This window comes from Opisthocomus hoazin, chromosome 10 (genome assembly GCF_030867145.1).
Source record: "Opisthocomus hoazin isolate bOpiHoa1 chromosome 10, bOpiHoa1.hap1, whole genome shotgun sequence".
Classification (NCBI taxonomy): domain Eukaryota; kingdom Metazoa; phylum Chordata; class Aves; order Opisthocomiformes; family Opisthocomidae; genus Opisthocomus; species Opisthocomus hoazin.
Genome location: NC_134423.1, coordinates 19,261,759 through 19,287,281, shown reverse-complemented (window position 1 = coordinate 19,287,281; position 25,523 = coordinate 19,261,759). Strand labels below are relative to the sequence as shown.

Genomic DNA, 25,523 nt, shown 5'->3' with positions numbered 1-25,523 from the left:
CAGGGAAAAAAAAAATCTGTTGAAAACCAGAAAGAAGGATTCAGTAAAAAAGACTACAGAGACACAGAACAGCAGAGTGAGGTAAAAGGAAAACAAATTCTATGAAAAAAAGAAATACACTGGGTAAAGTCATAAAACCATAGACATAATTTTGCCACGTGGTTTCAGCAAGCTCTGAGTTCCTGCATTATGCAGATGTCCCCATTAAAGCAATGTCAGAGTAAAGCACAGAAATGAGACATGTCCCTACCTGCATCTCTGTGTGCAGTAACAGTTAACTGTACAACCACATGTGCACATCTACAGGAACATGTATTAACTGAGCAGGGAACTACTTCAAGTGTATTTTCCTGAAGTAAGTTTATTTGTTTGTTGTTATATAAGGGGAAAGAAAAGGAATTTGAATAGCGCAGTTGGTAGGATTTTACTACTGTGTCCAATCTAAAAAAACATTTGGAGGATTTCATCTTCATTTATAGTTTACAGCATTTGGAACGTTATTTCTGGTATGTCTTCTCTCTGCCTTCCTTCTTATGTCATTAGACTTTTGTGAATAAATATAAATTGCCACCATTTTTATTTAGTATAAATACTTAGTATATATTCCCACGTTGTACAAGCCAAAATTGTACAAGCCAAAACTCAGCAAAGCACAGAGCAATGGGAAATAAACCCGTAATAAACCCATTTACACTAGCTGTAAAAATGTCCTTTTACTTAAAATCAGTTTTATTAAGGATAGTTACTTAATTTTATAATACAAATGCATTTTCTGCCACAATTGTAAAACAATAATGTACTTTCTTTTCCTATAAAATGTAGTTCAGATTATTGTGCTTTCAAGAAAATATCTGGTTACACTTGTTAGGTGTCAATGAATCACTGACTACAGTGAGTGCCTGTTTATTCTCAACTCCAGAATGCTACACTGACCTTAGAAGTGAAATTCAATAATCTTGGAAATCTGCCTTGCATAAATCACAGGCACCTGATTCACTTTTTCCATTTTACACTATTCTTTTCTTTTGAAACTTACTTAAATTATTCTATGGACTTCTATGAAAATGGAGCTACATTAGTTTTTACCAGGAATAAATCTGTATTCTGAAGAAGAATACAGGCCAAGTTCAAATAAGTGGGAAGCTGAAAGCTAGTAATAATTAAAATGCAGTATCATAATTGCTGCTGTACTGTTACTCTTGGATTAGTGTCTGCATATTCTCTGCCTTAAAAATTATGATAACGGAATAGGAAGGTTACAAAGTTAAGCTTTCCAAAGTTATTAAATCTATTGTACGTATACACAAGGAGCAAAGTTAAACTGCAGCAGCATCTTTGACTTTGATCAGCGTGCTGTGACTCTGCCTCCTTAGCAACAGCCTTTAAAGAATGCTTCTGAAAAGTATACTTTCTCAAATACAAATAAGGAAAAGCCAACCTAGAATCTTTAAGACAGAAGGAAGCCCAGAATTTCATCAGACCCTCACACGGGTTATCACAACAGCCAGGATCCCTGTAGCCCTACATCAGTCCTCTGGATTACCACCCAGGTTACCCTGCTTTACCACCAGCACCAGAAAGCTCTTACGTCTGATGCAGAGCATCAAGCTGTGCTGCTGGGCTTCACGTTCTCAAGGACGTCACAGTGCCGTGAGAGTCAGGCTAAGCTAGATGCCACACTAGTTCTGTTCCTCTCCGGCCTCTCTTCTCCCATCTCACATATCCTTCTCTGTTCCTGTCCTCACTGGCCCCCATGCCTTCCCCATCGCCTGTGTCTCCTGGTCCTGCTCATCTTTGGACCCTGACCCTTCCCACCATCTCCTCTCCCTCTGCCCTCTCGTCTTTTCCACTGCTCTCTTCCACTACAGAGCTGCCACCCCTAGCCCTTCATCCTGAACACACTCCAATGGCTCCTAAAAAACCAGCCCCTCCAGCTCCCTGCGCTAGCCTATCTGCCGCCTGTTCACTCTCTCTTCTCCTTCGCGGTGCCCTTACAGGCGAGGGGAACGCTGTCAGAGCAGGAGAGGGCCTGCTCCCTGCCCGGGGCTCCGACGGGGACCCCGCACGTCCCACGCACCCTCCCGCCAGCCATGGCACGTCGGACCGGGCGCTGCCGGGCTCGCCGCGCACGCAGGCTGTAGCTCCGAGGACACAACGAACGCTGGCTGCGGGGGGAGTGTTTGGAGAAGGCTGTAACAAACTGGGCGTACAAGAGAGTACAACATTCTGAAGATGCCAGATTCAAGTGTATTTCCCTGGGGATTGCAAAGGGCACACATTTCAAGTCCCCCCTTCAAAGCACTGGAACTCATAAAAACATGGAAGCACTGCAACTCATAAAAAAACAGCTGGAAAAATTTACTTTAGATGGCTAAAACAATGTGTTTTCTCCTAATCTTGTTCTTGGAAACAGCTGAGTCCTTTTTGCTGACACTTTCCAAAAATTCAGCCCGAGGCAGACCCTCAGCATGGGAAATTTCAGTGCGAACTGTGTGAGTCTGGCAAAGTCGTGAGCAACTAAAACAGGGTCTTACAAAAGCAAGCAGTGAACGGCACTGGCTAGAGGCATTACTGTCAGCAACAGCAGCCCTCTCAGTGCTTTAAGAGACAAACATCGGCCTTAAAGAACAGGAAGAAGGTAGCAAAAATTTGAACAAACCATTTCAGCGTTGGCGGTGCAAAGACTGCCTTTGTTAATCCAAGAAAGACACCGTGTCTCTAAGCTAAACCCTAACTTTTTTATACAGAGTCTGTTAGAGAAACTGGAATGGGAACTCATTAGCATCTACTCCAATACTCTGACCTTCTGAAAATGACTGTCGTTATTACTAGTGCCGCATATTGATACTCTGCTTGGCACAGCACAACACGCAAGACAGACGGTCGCTGCCAGAGCAACTGAAAACAGGGGTTTGGCCAAAAGTTCTCTGGTTTAATCATCCTTATTTTCTTCCTTTTCCCTTTTATCAGTTGGCTAAAAATGTTAGCATTTAATCACATACAAGTGTGTTCCCCTTCCCTTTCCAGCCACTAATAATAATAGCCCAATCCGCTGGAGTTTCTCCATGACTTTGATGAGAACTGGATCGGATCCAAAATAAAATGGTTTGGCGAGGAAGGGAAGACCTTGCAGAAAACAGGGACAGTGGTGAAGGGCTGAAACAGCAATCTTTACAGCAATTAAAAATGGGATGGCCAACTTTTCATATCTAATGATATTTCACAACAACAGAACTTTTTTCAATTATGTTTCATTAGTATCATGTAGTTAAGAGAACCACTGCAACAAAGCAGAAACAGAAATGTTGTTAAGAGTCTGTGTTTGTGTTACAGTAGTACTGAGACCTTAACTGAGCTCAGATGTACATACCACCTTCAGGGAGAGAAAACACGCCGCGTTGACACTGCTCTTTAATATTTTGTGCCTGCACTGCCCCTTATTTCTCCACCTGTTCTTTTTATTCCTGGACCTTTCATGAACTTGAAAATGACACAGAAAAGGTTTCACAGTGATCTAAGTGTGATAACCGGCTGTTCCAGCTATAGGAGTTAAATGCAGTCGGTCAGTCTAATTAATTTCTGTAGTGCATCAGGTTCTATGTAAGGATTTCTAGAATATATATCCTAAGTGGGAACTAATCCAAAAATACATAAAATAAACACTTATGAACTGCCAACCACTATGGCTACAATTATCAGCCCTGAGTCCCTGTACCTCCATTGCTCATGAATAACGAACCCTCTGTTTGTGGGAATGGCAGATAAGCAGCGGTGTTGCACAACAGCTCCTGAAAGCCCACAGAGCGTTTGCAAACCCTCGCCGTGGGGACATCCAGACAGAGCTCCCACCCCTGACCTGGGACAGGGGGGTGCAGGGTGAAGCGGTCTGAGGACACGGCTTGGTGGCAGCTGCAGTGTGCGCCTGTCGGGCTGTGACGTCCCGGCCCTAGTTCAGTGCAAAACCTGGGTTTTCACCCAAATTTCAGAGCTATCCCATGGAAGCTTAAACCCCTCTTTTTGTACAGCAATTAATGTAGTACGTTAACAAGCTGAAATATGGCAGAGGGCCAAAGACCTAATGCATGCCATAAGTTTGATTATTTCTGTTGAGCATTTCCAATCTCTCAAAACCACAATTACAATCAAAACCAAGGCAATTCCATGCACGACCAGCCCCCCACCTTTAACACTTCCTGTGCTTTAACCACTCTGAGTACCCTCATCAGCTCTGGAATCGGTTTTGGCTTGTTTTCCAGCACAATCAAAACCTGGTTGTATTCAGCATATAGAGACCAACGTAGCCAACTGAATTTTGTCCTTCAGCAGCTGTTTGGTGTTGCTTTTTGGTCAAGAACTCTCCCATAAAACATTAACACACAAAAAGAGAGGCATGGACACTAGATAAACAATAATGATGTATCACAGACTATTCTGGAAGGAGGATATTTTAAATGCCACCTTCTTTTCGGCTCATCACTGAATTTTCAAGTCAGTATCAGCCCTGCATAACAAACATAGGAACTGGTAGAAATGTCACTTAACATTTGGTAGAAGCATACCACTTCCTAAATCTGAAAAAATAAATGCTTTCCTAGTGGCAGAAAAATATCAAAGTACAAAATAGTGACAAAAGCTTAAAGAACACTTGACATATTCTAATCCTACTGACACACAAATCTTCTCAGGAGGCAAACAGTGCTAAATGATACACTGACATCAACACCCCCCATTTCTAATTATACACAACTGGATGCGTTTTGGAGCTGCCTCAGAACTTAACTTTTAACTAGCAGAATTAGCGTAAAATTAATTGGGGACTGTTTACAGTATGGCTACAATGTAGTGCTGCTATAATGTAAAGAAATCATTTAACAGGCATCTATATAATATGTAAATATTTACCAATCTGTAAATACACCTTAGTGATGATTAACATGCAAAAGGTGTAGAATAAGCTTTTCCTCAAGAGACATTCTTCTTTAGTTTCTTTTGAGGACACATTTTAGAAATGTAAATTATTTATCCTGAACTAATTACTAAGCTTTGGAAGAATACTAATTATTCTCTAATTAAAGTGACTTTAAATCTGGCATGTAGTATCATATCTTGGAAATGTTTTTGCAGGATTATTTTATTTTCTTGCACAGAAAATATCTTAGTATAAATGAAAATCAAGTCATTAATACTTTAATACAGTCATTCTGTTATTGCCTCTTCAATCAAGTTTGTCAAAATAAGTAAGGTGGCAGTTACAAGCACGGATTCTAAGATCCAGAGCCAGCCACGCACAGCCTTTACGTGTCATTCCCCATGTTTCACCAGATTCACCCGATCAGCAGAATTACCATGCAATTCATAGGAAGATTTTGGTACATTTGGCAGATGGAGATCTCAGTCATCTGTTTTATAAGGCTCAGATTCTGCATGAAGGCTTTGCAGGGCGGACCAAGGGGGAAGGAGAACAAGAACAGGAGACTGAGAAGCCCAGTGCTTGAAGTCTGGTCGTCTTTCTGTAGGACACCTCCTGCCAAGTCGGGGCAGAAGAGAGACGCAAATACCATTACGAGATCAAGCTCAAAATAAACAGATTCTTTCTCAAAGCCAGTTCCCTTAAAGCAGCACAAAAATGAGACTGTGCTGTTCATCCAGTTCTCAATTGTTAAGGTACCAGACCTCATTAGGTGTACGGACATCAGATTAATTCAGTTATTTCTAATATTAACAAAGAAACAAAGGGTATTTTAATGATATTTGGCCTTTGACTTCAAAGAAATTTAGTAGCATTCTTTGTGTTTAGATTATAATTGTAAAATGACTGCAGAAATCACAGAACATGTGGTTGTTATCATTTGACTTAACCTGCTAAAGCTGATACTGAAGATTTTGTCACAAACTGGTGTTGTATAAGGAATAGGAGAAATTAAGGGAATAATTCCCTCAGCTTAAAATGATGCCATAACTTTGTAACTGTGATAATTCTTAAAAGTGTAATTTTGAAGTACATGATCACAGTGAATCAAAAACCAAAATAAGAACAGCTTTGAACACTAGCATGGCTGAGTTCACTCTGTGCTGCAGGAAAAGTGATATGTGTGGGTATTTGTGTTTGTAAAGGAGTTGTATTTCCACACCAGAGACACCAGGAATTAATAAGCAGCACTAATAAGCACTTTAAGGGCAGCTGGAAGCAAACATAGGAATAATACTGCTTTAGCCTCATCAAAAGAAAAGTGAAACAGAATAAACAAGCCAGTGCGTACAATAACACTCACGGACAATACAGGGATTAGTTTTGTATGGATCAAGTGCTGGTCCTGTGGGTATACGCAATTCCACACACTGCTGGGTTTTTGTGTGCTTAGTTTCAGGCATGCTTGGAGACCTCACGCATGACTACAGTGCAAAATGCAAAGTCTTAGCCCTAAGTCAGTAAACATCGGCACGGTGAGAGATGACTGAAAGTGTTGGTATAAATATGCAGAGACCTGCAAGTAGTAACTTGTACTGGCAACACTGCAGCGTGCAGGAGACTGGAGAAGGGAAACAATTGATAATAAATCCATAATACAATAAACTGTTCTCTTTTCTGTACAGTATGTCCTGGATCACTCCTGCTACTGGCAGGATCACTACCGTGTCACTGCATGTCAGCGGGCTCAGCATCAACCCTGTGAATAGCATTGAGTGCGAGATACGGCAGAGGGAAAAGTAGGTTAAAGAGTATGCTGCATGATAAAATAACACATCAATCAGATGGAGCTGAAAACTGTCTTGTCTGTCTAAAACCATTGTTTCAGAGAATGAGAACTCATTGCAATGACAGTAACAACTCTTGGCCTGCAAATAACATTTTACATCTTCGATAATGATACATAAAGTAAAAAAATGTTCCACTTGACTTTCTTGAAATATCTGCTTTCCCTTAAGCAGGTCCCATTGAAATAATGGCAAATTCATCAGATGGTCAAAAATGGACCCAGACATAACAAGTTCCTTCTTGAATGAAGGGGTGTTCTGAGGTGTAGGCATTTTTATTCACTGCATATAAATGAGGAAAAGGTGATTATGGTGCTAAAGGAACATAGCTCGCTTAAAAATATGACTGTTCCTGCCCTAAGGTTATCCTACCAATGTTTGAATGATGAGGTTTTCCTGTTTTTCCCTTTTTTTCCTGTAGCTGTGGGGCAAAGGGAAGCAGAGAAACCATCTGCATGAATAGCATTGCCAGATGTGCTAGTAAACAAGTGGAAAAATACTTATTTTTTTTGTAAGTGTATTCCCTAAGCTATTACTTACAGCAATTGTAGGCAATACTTACTTAGAAAGACATTTAATACGTTTCCTCCTAAACACCTCCCCCACTACTGTACCCTTGCAGGAGTCTAATGCTTAATGTGGGAATAGTCCCAGTGAGGTTAGCGAGGCCTCCCTTGTCCATTCCTGGCTGGAAATGGAGGCATTTGCTGACCTGGGAGGTGCTGACTGAGCCCATCGCTGGGCTGGCATTCGTGTGTCCCCACACCCACCAACGGGCCTGACTAAACCTGCCATTCTAACTCCAGAGCAGCAAGGCAGACCACCGCTTCATCTCCAGTTGCAACAGCTCTAGATCTGACTACTGAGCTTCCCCCTGCACAGGAACAGCCTCCACCTCTTTTGTCCCAGTGTGTTCCACAAAAAGGCAGGCAGCGGTGGCTGGCTGTGCTCAGACAGTCTGTTACACAACACCGACACGAAGACGGACAGTACCTTTCTTCTCCCCTGTAAATGGTACAAAGTCTTCTCTGTCTTTGTGCTCAAGTGCTTGCTTCTCCAAGTACGAGAGCAGGCGTTCTCTGTCAAAAGGGCCCGTGGCAGGTTTAGTGGTCTGGTCCTTTTGCCGAAATCCTGCTGGAAGCAAGGCGTTCTGTGAAAGAGAGGGAGGCATGTAAAGGAGATGAGGCCATTTCATACAGCGTTTTCATTTCAGTGCTGTTGGTTTTTAAGTGAAACCATTCTTTGCATGTTACTTCACATCATGCTCTTCGGTGACAGCAGCACCACACATTACCTAAATGTAACCATTAAAACAGGTATATCTTCCAGGCTTCTTCATTGTACCATCTATTAGTATTTTTATTAACCATATTTACAATCACAGCACCAAAGAACTGAGCAAGATCAGAGCCCTTTGTGTTACATGTATTATAACCGCAGAGTCTGCAGTCCAGGTAAATAGACTGGGATAAGTTTACTGTACATTTTCTTCTCTTCATTTACCCTTTTTCTTCCCCATTTTTTTCCCTCGTTTCATTTTTTCAAAAATTCCTTTCATTCTAATGCAGATGTCTCTTGGACTTTAGAAATGAATGGCATGCACAGAAAGTAATTGGTGAATTATGTGGACTTCAGCTATGTAGAGTATGCAGGAAGCAGGCAGATGAAGCCCCACTTTCAACACGTAGCTGCGTGACCATGTGATTACATCTCCATCCCATAATATAGCAAGATGCATAATGCTCCCATATTTCAGTCCAAGAAATTTCAGAAAGGAATACAGGCAGGTGGGCTTTGCAGTGCGTATGCAGTAAAGCCAACACATTGAAGACGCCCCAGAACACCGCAGAAACACTTCACTGTTGGCCAGAACACGCACAGTAGATCTGATCCATGGCAAATATCCAGCAAATCCTGAGCACATCCAGGGAACTCCAGTCACCAGACACTTTATCTGTGCACGCGCAAACGTGCCCAAAGTGCTACCAATCTACTGCACATATGTAGCCTGACTATAAATGCACCATGGCCTGGTTTTGGTTTTTTTTTTTTTATGTTCTGTGTCTCTATTTGAGATGCCAGGTACTTGAAAATACCAGAAAATGCACTGTAGTGGTGGTAGTAGTGAGGGAAGTGGCAGCATGGAGGGAGAGAGCAGTAAAGCCCACCCTTAATTTCCAGATAAATTTGCGCTATAAAACTACAAGCTTTAATTTATTGTGATTTTTCAAATTTCTGTTGTCTCCAGAGTGAGCGGATTTTATCTGCCAGTCTACCTGCCAGTTTTCAAACTCCTACATTGCTTTGGAAGCTTTTGGGGTAGGTACAGTCAGAATCCCCAACCAGCACGCTTGTGACTGACCTCGTTACTGTAGGATCAAGTGGTTCCCAGGCCAGAGATCTTTAAATTCTTTGTGAAAGTGTCTTCAAATATCCAAATTATCCTTGCTCTCTAGAAAATGATGGTTGTATAGCTGAATCTTACTTTTCTTAATCATGCCTAAATATATTCTCTTCAGCTTAAAATATCTGTGCTGAATGACACAGTCAACAGATTCCAGAAGTTCAAAAGACCTGATCTTCACAGACACACATTATGTTTGTTTGTTTATTGGTGTGCTCAGAAATAGCAGCCATAAAAAGCTTCTCATCGTGCTGCAGTGTACAAACATGATTAAAGATTTAGATTGCCGACAAGCTCGTGTCTGAATAGACAAGGGACAGAGAAAGGGCACACTTGTGAAAAAGCAAGTGGCACATCACAGCAGGAGTAAAACCAAACTGTCCCCAGCTGAGCTGCTCCTCCTTTAGGGTACACTGCCTCTACTGCAACAGAATACAAATATAACATGCTGCAGTACGTGGCATTTGTAATGGGCAGCTTTTGCACTGTGATCCCCTTGGTCCCCGTTACTAACCTCAGGGTCAAGGTCATCAAGAACATGCTCTAGCTGTTTCAGTTCATCCTCCGAGAGTTTGCTGAGTATTTCATCTTCATTGATGTTCTTGTACTTCTCCAGCTCTTTTCGGAAGGGCAGAGACATGGCTCCTGCTGCACTGCGTGACTGGTGCTGCTCTTCAAGATCTCAACCATCCAGGAGCACTGAGCTTCTTGCGGCTCTGCTCACTGTTAACAATAAAGCATTATGAGTACCTCCACTTAGCTGACAGAGGCCTAAGGAGACCGCATGCTGAGAGTCACATTTACACCCTATTACGGAAAGCAAAGCAGGTGTCCTGGCTCAGCGGAGGGGGTGTGGGAAACGCTGGGGCTGCCTGTGCAACAGTAGCCGAGGAGTAGGAGGGAAGGGTACGGTGTGCTCAAGAACCTCATGGGTGCAGTGCAAAGACAAGCTCCGAGACATAAACAAGAAAAAGCATTGGTCACTTAGCCTTTTCCGTAGAGATAAATCTCTTTTATTTAATTTGTTTCGAAACAGCAGTAGCTGCTTGTTCTCTTGGCTAAAGCCAAAGGAAAATGGTAGAGTCACAGAAAACAGTCCAACGCTGACAAACAACAAAATGTTATGCCTTGAGGTATTCTATCTTCACCCAGCTCTGCTGATGGCTGAAAGCTTAGCCACGTTGTCTTGGCTGGCTTTTCAGTACATTCTGGTTACCTAAGCAGCTTGAAAGTATGCAGGTTGGTAGTCTTATTTCAAAATTTTTGGCTACAGATGATAGCATTTATCATCAAAACAATTCTTGCAGTGGGGATATGCTACTTACAGCTTAAAAGATCATCTATAAATGAGTCTGCTGCATGGGGCACCTGCAGGCATTCAAAACACAATTATGAAAAAAAAATGACTTAGTATTTCACAAGCTCTTTAAGTTTTAAAACCTAAATGTGGTTCCTTGTTAGACGATCCCAACTGATCAGTAACAAGAAAGTGTCATTTGCACGGCCACATTAGTTATTGCCATACGATTTGTCATGTGACAAAGGACACTCTGTCTTTACTCGCTCTTTTTTTTCCTGTCCAGAACCAATTCTCGAGCCAGAACCTGCCTGTAAATGGATGGAGTGAAAGAGTATTAATGTATGATCAGAAACAGCATTAGCTGGGGACTTTAATTCTGCTCTAGGCCTTCCCAAGTCTGCCCAGTCTCCAGCACCAGAGCTCTCCAGGTGACACAGCTAGCTGTGAAGTTTTACAGCAGAGTTTTTGCATTCACAGATTTCAGAGTTGTGGCTGCTACAGAAACCATCCCACTGGCATCTACATCGGGCTTATGTATCAACCCAAAGTCTGGTTTCCTTTGGCCAGGTCCTTACCTGTCATAAACTAACAAAATCCTTGTGGGTTCTGTCGCTCTTCATATGACCTGGAAGCCTGATTTTTATTTTTCTTTTATTCAAAATCAAAGTGAAAATGTTGCATGTACTTAGAGTTTCACTGTTAAAATACAAAATATTGAAATATATCTAATTTTTCTATTTATTGAAAATACTAGAAATCAGCAACCCATAGAATGGGAAGAGAATAATGAGTAGAATTACAAATTTGAAAAATCTGGAATTTTATGAGTACTGCAAGGCATGATAAGCCTTGACTTGAAACACTTAAACATCCTATTCCAAGAGAAAGCATTACTTCCCCTATACACTCCCATTTTTTCCATATTACTGCTCTATTTGTTGTCCCTGTTTTCATAGCGTGACATCATTGTCAAACCATTCCAAATGTCATCGTAGAATTCAGCTGTTCTTTAAACTGCAAGTTTCTTCTAGGAATTTAGTCAGCTTCTGATGTTTCACAAAGTTACAGCAGCTGTGAAAAAGTCTTATGTTACCAAAACTCTATCACATGTGATGAGCATGAGAGATATTGCGGCAAAAAAAGTCCAAAAGAGCTAACGTTTTTGTGTACTTGGTGCTTAAAGAGAACACTAGTTCTACATATGATTAATTGATACAATTTGTTACCAAAACGACTTCTTAAATAATGAAAGAATTTTATTTAAAAGTAATCAGTATATTTGTTTAAACTGAAAAAAATAAATTCAGCTGCTGTACATTTCTGTACTATGGCATCAGGCGCCTTCTCTAGGTTTCTTTGGATAAACTCATTAAACACGTAACATTTCAGCAAGCAGTCATTAACTGGGCTGAAAAATTTCTTTGGGGGGATTAGAGCTTTTTAAAACTCTATTTAACAGTTTAAATGGTTATTTTATTAGAGTTTAATTGCATCCCTGGAACAGACAGAAACGTAATCCCAAGGTTAACTAAATCTTGTTGGAAAAGTGACGAGTAAGAGTAGGTAACAGTTTCCCCGGCTGGGGCTCAGCGCTTGTGCTGTGCAGGATGCCCAGTGCCAGTACCTCGCCGCCGGCTGCACGGTGCTGCACGAGTCCCATCAGGTTGCACGGCTAAGAAATGTCTCACCGGTATCAGCAACACCACGTAGGTAATGGCTTTTGTGAAGAGGTTTGCAAAGTTGAACCCAGGTGCCAATGGGTAATTACTGCAAAGTATGACATGCGTGCCCCAGACGTTCTTGATTTCTTTGTGAATTACCTGAGTGTTTAGCCATAAAGGGAAGCCGTGCCAGGACACACTTTTCAACACATGACAGTTTTCAATATTGTAACTGTTTCCTTTTAATTATTAGAAAGATAAGATATTTGGCCATGTGCGGCAAGGACACCCACAGAGAAATATAAACCTAGATATTAACGATCTATCAGTCTAACTTCTCTCAGGGCATGAAGCACTATGTCAGACAACCCTTGTTAGATTAGTGGTGCATGGAAGAGCTTGAAATCATACTTTTCTTGCATGCATACATTTGCAGCAGAAATTCCCGTGATATTTTCCCTTTCACAACTCTTCTGTGACTGCACAAAAGCAAAAGACACCGGTTAGGGAATCTCTTTGTCCACAGTCCTGGTAAGTAGTAAAGCTTTTCTAGAGCTTGCACCCTGCCACACAGGCTAGTAAAAGCTCCGCTGAAACGCCTGTCGTTCGTGCCCTGGCTGTGTGCTCTCTGTTGACCTTTCCCCACAATCACATTATTGGAAACCAAAGGAACGAGATAAATCTAACAACTCAGCATCATTCAGTCAGGGAAGGAAATGCTGAAGTCTTGAGTTCACCTACTCTGGAAATTGCTGTCTAATGTGATGATTACGATCTCCACCTTCCTAATTGGATTTCATACTGTTAATTTTGTGTATGTAAACAGGGCCACATGCTGTCTGTGCTGCTTCTTATTGTGGTTTGACTTTTCTGAGTGTGCGCGTACTGTTTGTTTTTTACAGATGATATCCACTGGATTTCCCTTGTTATGATTACTGTTTGAAACAAACACGCTCCAGACTTCAATCAGTTAAAAAAGCAATCATAACTAACCAACAGCTCCTAGCTACTGTCACTTTGAGCATACAAAAACAGATCAGGTATCATACAGCAGAGAGGAGAAGTTCAATCTAATTGCAAAGGCGATACACTGTTGAATGTTACGCTGCATTAGGGACACTGAGGGAAGCAGAACGAGGGACCATGGGTAAGATTATGGATTTTCCCTTCAAGCTTGCTGGGAAGAGTGAATAAGGAGAGTAAAAAATAGAGAAGCACAAATCCCATTTTTTTTGCCATTCAGTTTCAATAGCGAGCACTGCAGTTTACCATGGGCTCCAGTACCCACTGTTGAACAGCAAAGCATGCTGTTACATGCCCAACAGGTAAAATGTGCACTTCTCCAGGATAGTGCGGAACTACCAAAAGTAGCACTTCTGCTAACCATGTGCTACTTTTAAATCTTTGTGGAGCACAGATGTTTCACAGTGAGCTTCAAAGACTCCACTGCTGTATTTTTATCTTCCATCACATCTAAAGAAAGAAATACACGCTTCTGTTTTATTTGGGGCAGCTCTTTCACTCATGCATGTCAATGTCAGGATTCAAAATACATTTTCAAAGACAAAAGGTGTGTCATTGGTCACCCTGCATAAAATCATTATTGCTCTATGTAGTCAACACCTGCTGTGCTGTAATACTTTGCTGTGTTCCAAAAGTACTTTTTGGTTATAATCCTTATACACTACTGAAAGGGTTTGCTAGAGTAGCTAGGCTGTAGTTTCTGCTGATACCATAATACTGTCATAATTTTCTACTGCTGGTACAGATATTTATTTCCGAGATGGAATCAGTCCTCTGCTGCATTAATGTCAGATCTCAGTGAGGTCCCACTCGCATTGGCTTGGATCCCTTGAGAAGTGTTGGAAAAACCTGAACCTTCCTTGGATGGAACTTCCAGCAGACTTCTTCCGCTGGACCTTCTATGGACCAGCAGCTACAAAGGCACATCAGGTCACTCAGGCTGTCTAAAGCACAGGCTAGACCTCGAAGAACATCATGTCTCTGAGGTCCTGTAGAGATGAGAATACTGTGATACAGATGGTTGGAATTTCTAGCTTTTGATAGTGTGTACAGGCTAAGAATGAAGCTGCATGGCAATGTGCATTTATTATGTAAAGATGTGCTGAGGGGGAAATAATCCAATAGAGTCTGCATTTTTATAGAAAAACATCTTTTTTTATAACCAGAATTGAGAACTTGTTCTTACTTTTGCAAATCATGGCAACTGATGTTTAGAAAGGAAATCCTGATGCACGATCTATTTTAAACTATCTCCACATCCACAGTGGTGGAGATTTGTGTATAGCTGTGAAACAGATCTGTAAATGTGGAAAAAATTTTCCCTTCCATTAAATAGTCTCAAGTAACTAAACATGAAAACAAGAAACAGGTGGAATAAATCCCAAGTTAAATTGATACTGGACCAAATAAACAGGATTGGGGCTGTTATGATTAAGAGCAGTGTTTGTGCAACACAGGCAGATGCTCCGTAGAAGGAGGGCGATTGTCCCGCACCGTCCAGGCAAGGGAGCGCTCCCAACAGTACACTTAATCCAACGCCAGCCAGGTGACCTCTCTGCTGTCCAGGAACTGCTATGAAAAATAAGGCTGGGTTGTTGAAAGCTCAAACTTAAAAAAAAAATACTGAGAAATACTCCATTATTTGACATTAAATAAGGTTCCTTTTTTGTTTTTATACTTAAAAAGCATGACCAATATGTGCTTTTTAACCATGAACATACAGGAGATGTATACTTAGAGATCCTATTTTGTGGTAAAAAATTTCTTCTTAGTTTTGAACTACAACGTTCACAAGTCTCATAGAAGCTAGAAAGGATGTATTAGGGCCAGCACAGCACAGAAGTATGATAGGAACATACAGTGACGCATTGTGAAACTGTTTTTTTCGTGTGTATGATGAAAATAGTATTAGCTAGAGGTTATTACATAGATAGGGACAGCAGACACACAAAAAAAACTCACATAGGTAGAAAATGGCAGAGATCTGTAGAAAGGGATTTGGTCTTCTAGAATCCCCCAATTTTTCTGCCTGTTTCCCCAAAATAACTTCTGAAGAACTCCTGACATAAGAAGAACCGAACTGCTCCAGTTTAGTCACCTTTTCTAACCCTTTCCATCCAGGACACAGCATGCTCACTTGGTGGACCAAAGCAAATAACCTGTTTAAGGATTTGTAGAACTGGGGGTCTCCGAGGCTGGTGGGGAGCACTCCCAGCTGCACATGGCACTGAGCTCAGGGTGGGCTCTGGGCAAGTAATGACATGGCCAGATCTCTTCTATTCCCAGCCCAGTTCGCCATCTTTTGTCATACTGTAGCAAAGAATCCCTAAAAATGCCGATATATTTAAAACACCCTTTTTCCCCAGGACTAATGTAGGGTTACTTCATGTTCTGTTCCTAGCAACTGGTTTAGTCTCACATAGAGACAGGCAAATAATTAACAATTATGTTGTCCTAATATTAGACTCAGTCTGAACCTTTAGGATAATTATTCAGTGATCAGAAACTCCACTTCAAAATTGGGTGAGCCATTCTGAACCTTGGCAATGCTTACGCCACTCCATAGTTTACATTACAGTCAGCTTCTTCACTGAGGGATTGACAACCCCTATGCAAATAAAATGCAAGACGTCAGCTCACTTTAATGGGAGTTCAGTCATGCCCTTTATAAGAAAATAACCATCGTGTATATTGCAAAATTATCCATATGAATGTACCGTTATTTATAGAAGATACAAAGGGATGTACTCCCTTTGATTTAGATATCACAAAAGGCTTTTCACCGGCAATTAAAGAAAGATGCTTCTCCCACTGATGCAGAATAAAATTATATAATAAGCAATTTCTGATTGTTTCTAAAATAACATTAGTGGTATTATTCATAACCTTTCAAAACATGAAAGTAAGTCCTGGGCAGGAAGCAATTTTCTTTACAACGCCTGATGAATTTATAACCTGTTCCTGGGTTTTTAGATCGCAACCACTAGGACTGTTTCCATACAAAAATTATGACTAATTATACAACAACCACATGAGGATTTGAGCCAGTTTTACTAAAAAAAGCAACCTTTAAGTCACTCAATTTCTACATACAGGAAGAGGATGACAGAACAAACCTAAGCATTACAGATATTAGTGAGATTGCGTATGGTGCTCTATGCTCCAGTGATGCGTTAAGTATAGCAAATGGAAAAGACTAGAGACACTTGTCTGTCTGTCGTGTCTCCTGCAGGGACAGACTCCACCTTGCTTTTAGAGGGGTAATGCATTAGTTATAAAATAATGAAGCAACCATCTTCTATTTCTGCTCATTGCAACTGCTAAGTTTGTGGAACTGGAAGGTAGGTTTCTTTAGAACCTTTCTTCTTCTAAACCTTTAGAACTTAACTGATTATTTAAAAATCCATGCAAGGTTAATTAGTTTTTCACACAGTTACTGTGTGAAACTGAGGGCGGTGTGAAGCGCTAGCCTGAAAATCCTTGATAGCAGAGTCTTTTTATACAGACAAAATGGACTACGAAATAGCAGCTCCACCACAACGTGTTATCTGCAGGCTTCAGAAACACCCTGCTGCTGAGCTGTACGAGTGATGGTTGATTGACGGTCCCTGGGATAAGACTTAATATCACGACTGACTGAGACTATCGGTAATGATGCTGATCAGTGTTACAAGCAACAGTAAAACAGTGTAAGTGCCCATTTGACAGCAACTGGAAGAAAACAGCCTCATTATTGTCTATGGGGCACTGATGATATTTTAACCTCTTTCGATAACTACCAGACTCAGCAAGTCTGATTCTGCAGGAGGTGGGTGCTGAGTTACCTTGGAACAAGAGGCTGTAACTCCCCTGGCGAGCACCGTCCCAGAGTGTACAAGGTCCCAGCCTTGTGACACAGCAGCCCATGGCTCTGTGATGCCCAGATGAACATGGAGGAATCGGTTCCTGTATCATGCCCATTACGGGAACAGCTGTGACGTTTAGAAGATGGTGTCTTCATCCAGTTCAGTCTCCCGCATTTAGTGCTGCGTAAAGAACTGTAGTTCGTCACGTCAGCACACCTACCATGAAGGCAAAGCAAAGCATGCATTGGGGTATGAATTACCCGCAGCTTTGTAAAAAGGTATCCTCGGGAAGCCAAAGGCTAGGTTATGGCATCCACATTGATCGATCGTGATTACACAGAGATCAACTGTTGTGGTGCCTTAAATGCCATCAGCCACACGAGAGCATCTCCATTTCACTGTCCCGTCAGAGGACAGAGATGTCTTGTTCGGGGTCACATGGAAAGTCTGCAGCAAGAAGAAGAATTGAACTGTCTTCCAAGTATCAAGCATTGGACAGCTGTTCCTTTGGCTACGGGTTCCTTCCTGCATGGGCAGTCTTATTCACTTATGTGGATCTTTTGAATAAACGATCCACACCAGGTGAAAACACAGCAGAGAGAGAACCAAAGGCTGGGCTAAGAGCTTATACCACTGATAGCAGAACTATGATCATTGATAATGATCACTGTCAGATAACTTTTAAAACAGCCTCCTCTTGCATCTTTCCTAAGCTGTTTTTTCTCCTTACCATGTACGGAGAGATACTAGCCACCTGTATTTTTTGTATTTTAGCTCTAAACCAGTAACAGAAACCATCTGTGATATGCACTTCCTGACAGCTGAAACAATAAATAGGAGAAGGAACTGTACCTGGAAATACACTATGTATTTTCATAACAAAATAGACCAGAGCAGTCCTGGAAAAGACAACACTAGTGTTTGTTTTTCACGCTGGAAACATCAATAGGAAAAAAGAACACTGGGTAATATTAAAAAAAGTATTGTTCCACCTGTGCTGCCAACAGATAGCAAACAGCGTGCTACTGCTGTTCTCATATTTCTCTATTTTAGAACTATTCAGAGTCAGCTGTTCCTTGAAATAATCCTAATAAAGAAGGATTTGAAAAATAAGTTTACAGATTTCTGCAGCACCAAATAATGATGACCAAACTCCACTGTGAAACAGAAGCCAATGCTACGCTTGTGTGTTACGGTCAGTAAGCAGAACGTACGCATTCACCCCGGTATTAACCTCACATGTGCAAGTACACGTGGCTAAAGGACGCTACCTGGTGCCTCTCAACACAACACCCTGCACAGCCACCCCAGCTTCAGTCAAAAGGATACCCAGTCACAGGAGGACGGCAAGCTATGAGATTCAGTAACTTAGGAATGCTGCAAAAAAACCCTAGAGCAGATTAATAATAGCAGAAATGCATAAACATTGTTTGCCAGGAGCTGTAAAATGCTGGAAATAATAATAATGATCTGGGGAAGGAAGAAAACGAGAGAGCAAAGTGCACCATTTTGAACAAACTTACTTAGATTGTCAAGATGAGAGAGGCTACTGGCTAAGTTCAGATAAATCCAATCAAGCTAGATGAATGGGAGAGAAGATACATACGGAATATATGTTGGCAAATTCACTAAAATGACTCAAGTAACCTTATTCATCTTCTACCTAACAGTAGAAAATTTAAGGAATATATATATATATATATATAGTGGAAGCCAGTTAAGAGCTGTACTCTGTACAGCACCACAGCAAAGGCAGACAGTCTGCTAGGTAGCAAATGCGTGCAGAATAGCACGGAAGATCGTAATATCGTTAGTACAATTCAGTGAGACACCTCCACGCATCCCTGAATCTGAGTTCCTTTTTCTAACAAATGCATCCCTTGGCAGGAGCCAGAGGACGTGATGCCTGCAGTATTAGGCCACTTGGTCCCAGGTGTTTCTTTCCCATTGCATGTTCCTGTCTCCAGGAACAGAGGGTGGAATATAGTTAGTTCAAGGACAATTTCTGAGAATAATCAGTTAAAGATAAGCTTTCTGATAAGAAACTGAAAGACTGCACCTATTTACTACAAATATGTCACTCTAACTTACTGGAGATGTGCTCTGCTAAACCCTTTCAAAAGCATAGATCTACACAGTGTGTCATTCGTCATACAAAAATATTATCACTTCTTCCAAGTATTTTTAAATTGGTAGTTGATATTGATACATTTCTGAATTTGCTTCATCATCAACGACATTACAGTGTGGTTTTTTCATCAGTTTACGTGACTCCTAAGCTCAGGGTGGTGATGGGCATCTAACCAGTTTTCATTTATTTTTCGGTGTAATAGTCCTCAGATCTCTCTACGTGTTTCTCGTTGATCAGCTGTGGATTTTTACTCTGGCAACAGAAATTCCCCCAAAGCTTGAATCAGAGCAAAACCCCTCGGGCTGGCAGAGGGCCACCCTGATAATTTCGTAACCAGAAGACGAGAAAGCAGCACACGCGTGATACCCGATGCCAGCGGGCCGGTTTGGAGGACACGTTTTGCTTACAGAACCACGGGATCCTTCAGGCTGGAGCAGACCTCTCAGCCCACCCAGCCCAGCCGTTTCCAAGCGCCTGGGGACGTTACTCAGGGCTGGTAAACCCGCGCCCGCTCCCGCAGCCGCCGGGTCCTGCCGCCCCGCTCCACGGCAGTGGAGCGCAGCCACCCTCCGCCCGCCCTCCGGCACACGGCAGCGCTGAGGGGAGGCAGCTCGCTGGCAAAAACACCTCATTTTCACATCTCATTAAACCGCCTCACCTGATCGCTGCCGGCTGACGCCCGGCGTGCGGGATGCGGGCGCGCCGAAAGCAGCCCGCGCGCCTCCCCCTCTGCCGGGCGCCGTCACGGGCAGAGGGGCGCGGGGGGAGGCACCCCGCGGGCCGCCGGGGCCTCGGGCCCTTCGGGCGCGCCCCGCCGCTCCACCCCCCCCCGACACAGACACGCTCCGCCACCGCCCCTCCCGCCCCACCCCGTACTGCGCGGAGCCCCGCGGAGCCGCCGCCCGCCCGGGGCCCGCGGGCGATGCCCCGGCCCCGGCCCCGGCCCCGGCCCCGGCCCCGGCCCGCCGCCTTACCGCGCTCTGGGGCCGGCCCTCGCCGCCCGCGCGCCCCTCCGCGCCCCGAGCCCGGCGCCGGCGGCGGCAGGTGGGTGCCCGGCGCGGCGGCTGCGCAGCGCGGCCCCGGCCCGGCCGGGCACGCTGGGACTCGTAGTCCGGCGGCCGCCGCGGGCCCCAGGCAGCCCCCTGCCCACTGCCGCCAGGACCGGCCCCAGCTCCACCAGCAGCATCCCCCCTCCGCCTGAGCAGGCCACCCCCACGGCCCTCCCCTCCCGCCCTCCCGCACCCCTCTCACAGCATCACAGAATGGTGGGGGTTGGAAGGGACCTCTGTGGGTCATCTGGTCCAACCCTCCTGCCAAGCAGGGTCACCTACAGCAGGCTGCACAGGACCTTGTCCAGGCGGGTCTTGAATATCTCCAGAGAAGGAGACTCCACAACCCCCCTGGGCAACCTTTTCCAGTGCTCTGTCACCCTCAGAGTGAAGAAGTTCTTCCTCATGTTCAGATGGAACTTCCTGTGCTTCAGTTTGTGCCCATTGCCGCTTGTCCTGTCACTGGGCACCACTGAAAAGAGTCTGGCCCCATCCTCCCAACACCTACCCTTAAGATATTTATAAACATTTATAAGGTCCCCTCACAGCCTTCTCTTCTTCAGGCTGAACAAGCCCAGCTCCCTCAGCCTCTCCTCATAGGAGAGATGTTCCAGTTCCCTCATCATCCTCCTAGCCCTCCGCTGGACTCTCTCCAGTAGCTCCTCATCTTTCTTGAAGTGGGGAGCCCAGAACTGGACACAGGACTCCAGATGGGGCCTCACTAGGGCAGAGTAGATGGGGAGGAGAACCTCCCTCGACCTGCTGGCCACACTCCTCTTGAGGCACCCCAGGATCCCATTGGCTTTCTTGGCAGCCAGGGCACACTGCTGGCTCGTGGTCAACCTGTCACCCACCAGCACTCCCAGGTCCCTCTCCGCAGAGCTGCTCTCCAGCAGGTCCACCCCGAGCCTGTACTGGTGCATGAGGTTGTCCCTCCCCAGGTGCAGGACCCTGCACTTGCCCTTGTTGAACTCTCCATCTCCTCCTGCCTGCGGGAGAAGTGCCACCTAACCCCCACCCAGGCCACGTTTCTTCCCCCTCACCTTTGCCTTGGCAGGCTGTGGCCTCAGCCTCACCCCTCCCCTGCGTGGCCCCTCTTCACGGAACCCACCAAAACAGCCTGCACCGTGGCCTGGGTGCGCTGCCCACTGCCGTCATCACCCCTGGGCACATCCCTACACAGCTGTGGGCATACTCGCTGCGGGGGGACACACGGCCTCAGTGGACGTGCTGGGCAGCTTGGGGTGCACACGTAGGCAGCTGAGCCCTGAGAGCGCAGTTTGCTCCGCTCACACCCTCTGCAAACGGGCCCGCAGCTGAACCAACCAAAGGTCCTCACCCTGCGCCGAGAGGCGTCGCTCTCGGGAGCCAGCTCTGGAGCGGAGGGTGCTGGTCCTCACCCTGTGCCGAGAGGCATTGCTCCTGGGAGCCAGCTCCGGAGCGGAGGGTGCTGGCCCCTGCCCAAAGCCATCCTGCCTGGGCTGCAGGAGGAGGGCTCTTTAATAAGTGGTCCTCCATCTCTGTAAGGATTCAGAGGGATCTCCGTGGGTCTCACCTAGAAGCCTAAGGGACAGGAGCATCTCAGGGCGCCCCTCTCCATTCAAGAAGGACAATTCACTACCCGGCACTTCCTAGAAGCTTGGTGGATCTTTTCAAGGAGGCTGCTGGCTGTATCATAGTGCAGTGAGGTGACAGCGTCACAGCAAGGTCAAAACCTCCCAGAAGAACACAGTGAACTTACCAGAGGACATAGGAAGAGACCGTTGCAATGATTTTCTTCTCTTGTTTAAAATAGTTTTGACAATTCAATTTATATTTATGCTTTTAGTCTATAATAAAGTTAACTGTTCGTTGAGATTGTCTATAGTATGTAATAAATTTGAATGTACCCCCTGTAAGCAAGTATGTCCATAATTCAATTTATCAGATTGCCTTCAGCGGATGCTGCCTTGTAGCTGAACGGAGGCCCTTGGTTCTGAGCACCGAGTGATGAGTCACTAGCAGCAGAAAAGCTCTTCCCATGGTTAAAATGTCTTTAACTTTCGTGATGTGTTGGCAGGAAAACAAGACATTGCCTTGTTAAGAAGCAGATGCTGCACCAGAGATGAATTTTCCTATGAAAAAAAAGTTCAGCTAGGAAATACAATACCTTCGGCTTCACTGCGTGCCCTGCCAAACCCCTCAGGCATCTGCAGCAAGACTGACAGCAGAAAGCTCCGGCTGACATCAGGGACTGAAGGGCTGCCTTGGGCATTTCGCCACGGTTGCTCAGGAGAACACCTGTATCCACAACAACGCGCAGAACGCACGAAGATGCTCCAAAACGGCAATTAACTACTTGGAGGGGGATATTCAGCCGTGAGTTAACAAAGCTTTCGCCAAACATCCAAAATGTTATCAGATCAACAGAAATGGTAAAGAAACAGATTCTTTTATTCCACAACCCTCCCTCCTCTCTCTCTGCATTGAAGCATCCAGAGAAAACAGGGTTTGCTTCCGTGGTTTCGCTTGTTTAGTACCAGAAGTGTCAGGGAAGCCGAACCGAATTGCTTTGAAATCCGCTGCTTGGCAGCTCGGTGGCTCAAGGCCGAGGATGAATCCGTTGGTTTGGTGTTGGGGCTAAAGCTTCGCTGCAAACAGGGCTGATTCAGACACGAGACAGAGAAACGTGGATTTAATTCTTAACGTGGATTAAACCCTCGTTCGGTGTTTGATCTTGCTCTGTAGGATCTTTAACGAGTTACTCAAACTATGATTATACAAATACCAGGAAAGAGAAATCTACAACATCAACAAAGAGCAAAAGTTAGCTTTGGGATGTTTGGTTTTCGATAAACCTCTGCGAGTTTTTCACTCAGATTTTCCTGTCATGCCTTAAAATATATTTGTTAAGCTGAAATTCTTTCTCAGCTGATAGGAATGGGAAGAACCCCTCCCATGCTGACTTTTCCACTTGCAGTTGCCTTGTGTCTGCTGACAAACTCACTCCACAGTGGTTTCTGTCAGAAATGTAACAATCCAAGAGCTCTGCAGGGAGTGCAGAGTTTGGCTGGAGTCGAGGTTCTTCTCTTCTTTGGCTGTGGTTTCATCTTTCTTTCTTCCTTTTACCTCATGCATAGCATTTGCAATCAAAAAATTAGAAACATGATCAGTCTTTGTCTAAGAAAAAACACAGGTCACCTGTATTCATGAGACACACAGACAAAAACATACATGACAAATATATTAAATGCCGATGAACACAAGAGTATACCCACATGTCTAGGAGCTACACTCTCCTTAAATCACAGCATACAGAGTAAACGGTATCAGACTTCAATCTCACGTACAGAGTGTGTGTTCTGAATAATTTTTCATTCTTCCCAAACTGCAAAATGAAAAGACCGAAGTAGACAATGCAATTCACAAGTCTAAGATGTAACCCCAGCGTGGGGTGTACCTGCTATGATACATTTACATCCAACGACTGTGACTGCCTGGACAGACTGTGTCCAACGCTTGGGACTTCACAGACAGCACCCGGAGAGCACATCTCAGAGTGCAGGCTAAGGCTCCGAAACAAACAGTCCTTTTTCTCTGGCAGGAATCTTGCATGACATTTTGCCAGTCTAGGCTTTTCGTGTATTTATGTATTTAAGCTGATTTGTTGAAAGCAGCGCAGTGGTGGAGTTAACACCCTAGGGAGACAATATACGTGGGGACAACTACTCTCGAAAAAATTTTGCTCTGAGGAGCATCTTCAAGAGCGAGCGGTCCTGCGGATCCCAAACCAGAGCGCTTCCCGGCTCTGCTTTCCCTTTGACCAGTGGGAGTTCGGTTCAGAGCTGCTGCCTGGTGAATGCGGTGTAGAGCTTCAGAGGTTTTCCAGCACTGCCGAAACTGAGCTTACTGCCTGCAGGCTGCACCAGTAAATCTCTAACTGGGGCACCCAAAAGCAAGCACTGAACTATTTGTAGCCAAAATGTGGGCAGTTGTTTTAAATTATTTGTTGTATTTTTTAAATAAAAAAGCAGAGGGGCAGTTGTGATCTTTTCATCTGTTTTCCTTATAACACAGCTTGTAAGACTTTGCTTAATTAATTCCTGCTCGAGCTGGAGCTTGTCTTTTAGACAAACATCTGGTCTTGATTACTGTCGTGCATGTTTTGACCTCTTCCCTTAAAGACTAGCTGTTGATCAAATTCAGTGACCTGGATATAAAAACCCTTGGTTCAATGCCTGATCGGCAAATCTCGGACCTAAGGTAGAGATAAAATTTGACTCTTGTTCACATGTAAAATTACTGAGTTGTGATGACACTTGCTGAAATTGTTTTGAAAGAGAACCAAGGTATGTAGTCAGCCCCAGTTCCTAAGAGCCGGGTGGTTCAGGCCTTGAAGAGCTGGCCAGCAGCATCTCAAGTGCTCAAACTCTATATTTAGGCTGGAATTTTTAAATTGCATTTGTTTGACAGATAATAGGACTTTCTTGAACTGTTTTGCAAGGCAGGGTACAGTAATACACTAAATAACACTAACTTCAGGTCATCTGTTATTTCACCCAAACTTGATTTCTGTGAACCCTCCTATATCCATAGTACTCTAAATCCTGAAGAAATGCGCTTAGATTTGGGCACTGCTCTTGCCATGGCAGTAACAGTCATAACAAATACCTCACCTGTACCAGTTAATTTGCAGCAGTAGATCTCAGACCGAATTTCCATTTTGTAGGTGAGGAAAGCGAGACACAGAACAGATGGCTATTTTAAGTCTGGGGCCCACTCAGTGGGCATACCACTGGCGACAGGAGCACAGGACTCCAGAAGGCTGAAAGGTGGAAGGAACAGCCCAAGGACAGAAGATGACCCCTGCTGGCCCCGGGACAGGCTCGCCACCCTCTACGCCCCGCTTACAGAGGTCCGCAGCTCCGCTCTTCTCCAGGCAGCGTGCCATGGGCTGGCTCACACTCCCTGGAGCCACCCCTGAGTGCAGACAACACGACCTCAGCTCCATCTGCTGAGATACGGTCGCTCCTCCACCTGCCCCAGCTCTGCTGCCTTACTGGTATGGGAAGGAGGAGGCTTTGGAGGTACAGGCAAAGCCTCCACCTCCTTTAAACTGTCCAATTTAAAGCGGTTTTCTCCTCAGAAGGGAGCAGGAGCTAACAGATGCTACCCGCCTTTCTTTACAGGGTCTGCTAATGGTGAAGATCTTTCTGCTCCACTTCTTTCTCCATGAATGGATCTGCAGGACAGCTTGTTCAGTGTTGTATTTCCTTCTCCACCTCAAGAGCCTGAGGCCCAAGGTCGGAGAGAGGCCCTCTGCAGCCGACCAGTTTTCACTGGGGATGGTTCTCTTAGCGCATGTTTCTGTTATA

General features: G+C 44.2%; 1 protein-coding gene across 2 annotated transcripts in view; it reads right to left on the bottom strand.

Annotated features, from left to right (window-relative positions):
• The window catches only part of LOC104334581 (tropomodulin-2), a 36,618-nt gene extending 16,449 nt beyond the window's left edge, over positions 1–20,169 (bottom strand). The window contains exons 1-3 of one of the 2 annotated variants that reach the window (XM_075431857.1): positions 20,095–20,169; positions 9,675–9,883; positions 7,750–7,906 (exon numbers count right to left, since the gene is read on the bottom strand). In XM_075431857.1, coding sequence (XP_075287972.1) covers positions 7,750–7,906; positions 9,675–9,800 — 283 coding nt within the window. In that variant the 5' untranslated portion in view covers positions 9,801–9,883; positions 20,095–20,169. Of the gene's footprint in view, positions 1–7,749; positions 7,907–9,674; positions 9,884–19,778; positions 19,882–20,094 lie in introns of those variants that run through there. The other variant, XM_075431858.1, reaches the window with a different exon arrangement.
• Positions 20,170–25,523: the final 5,354 nt, after the last annotated feature.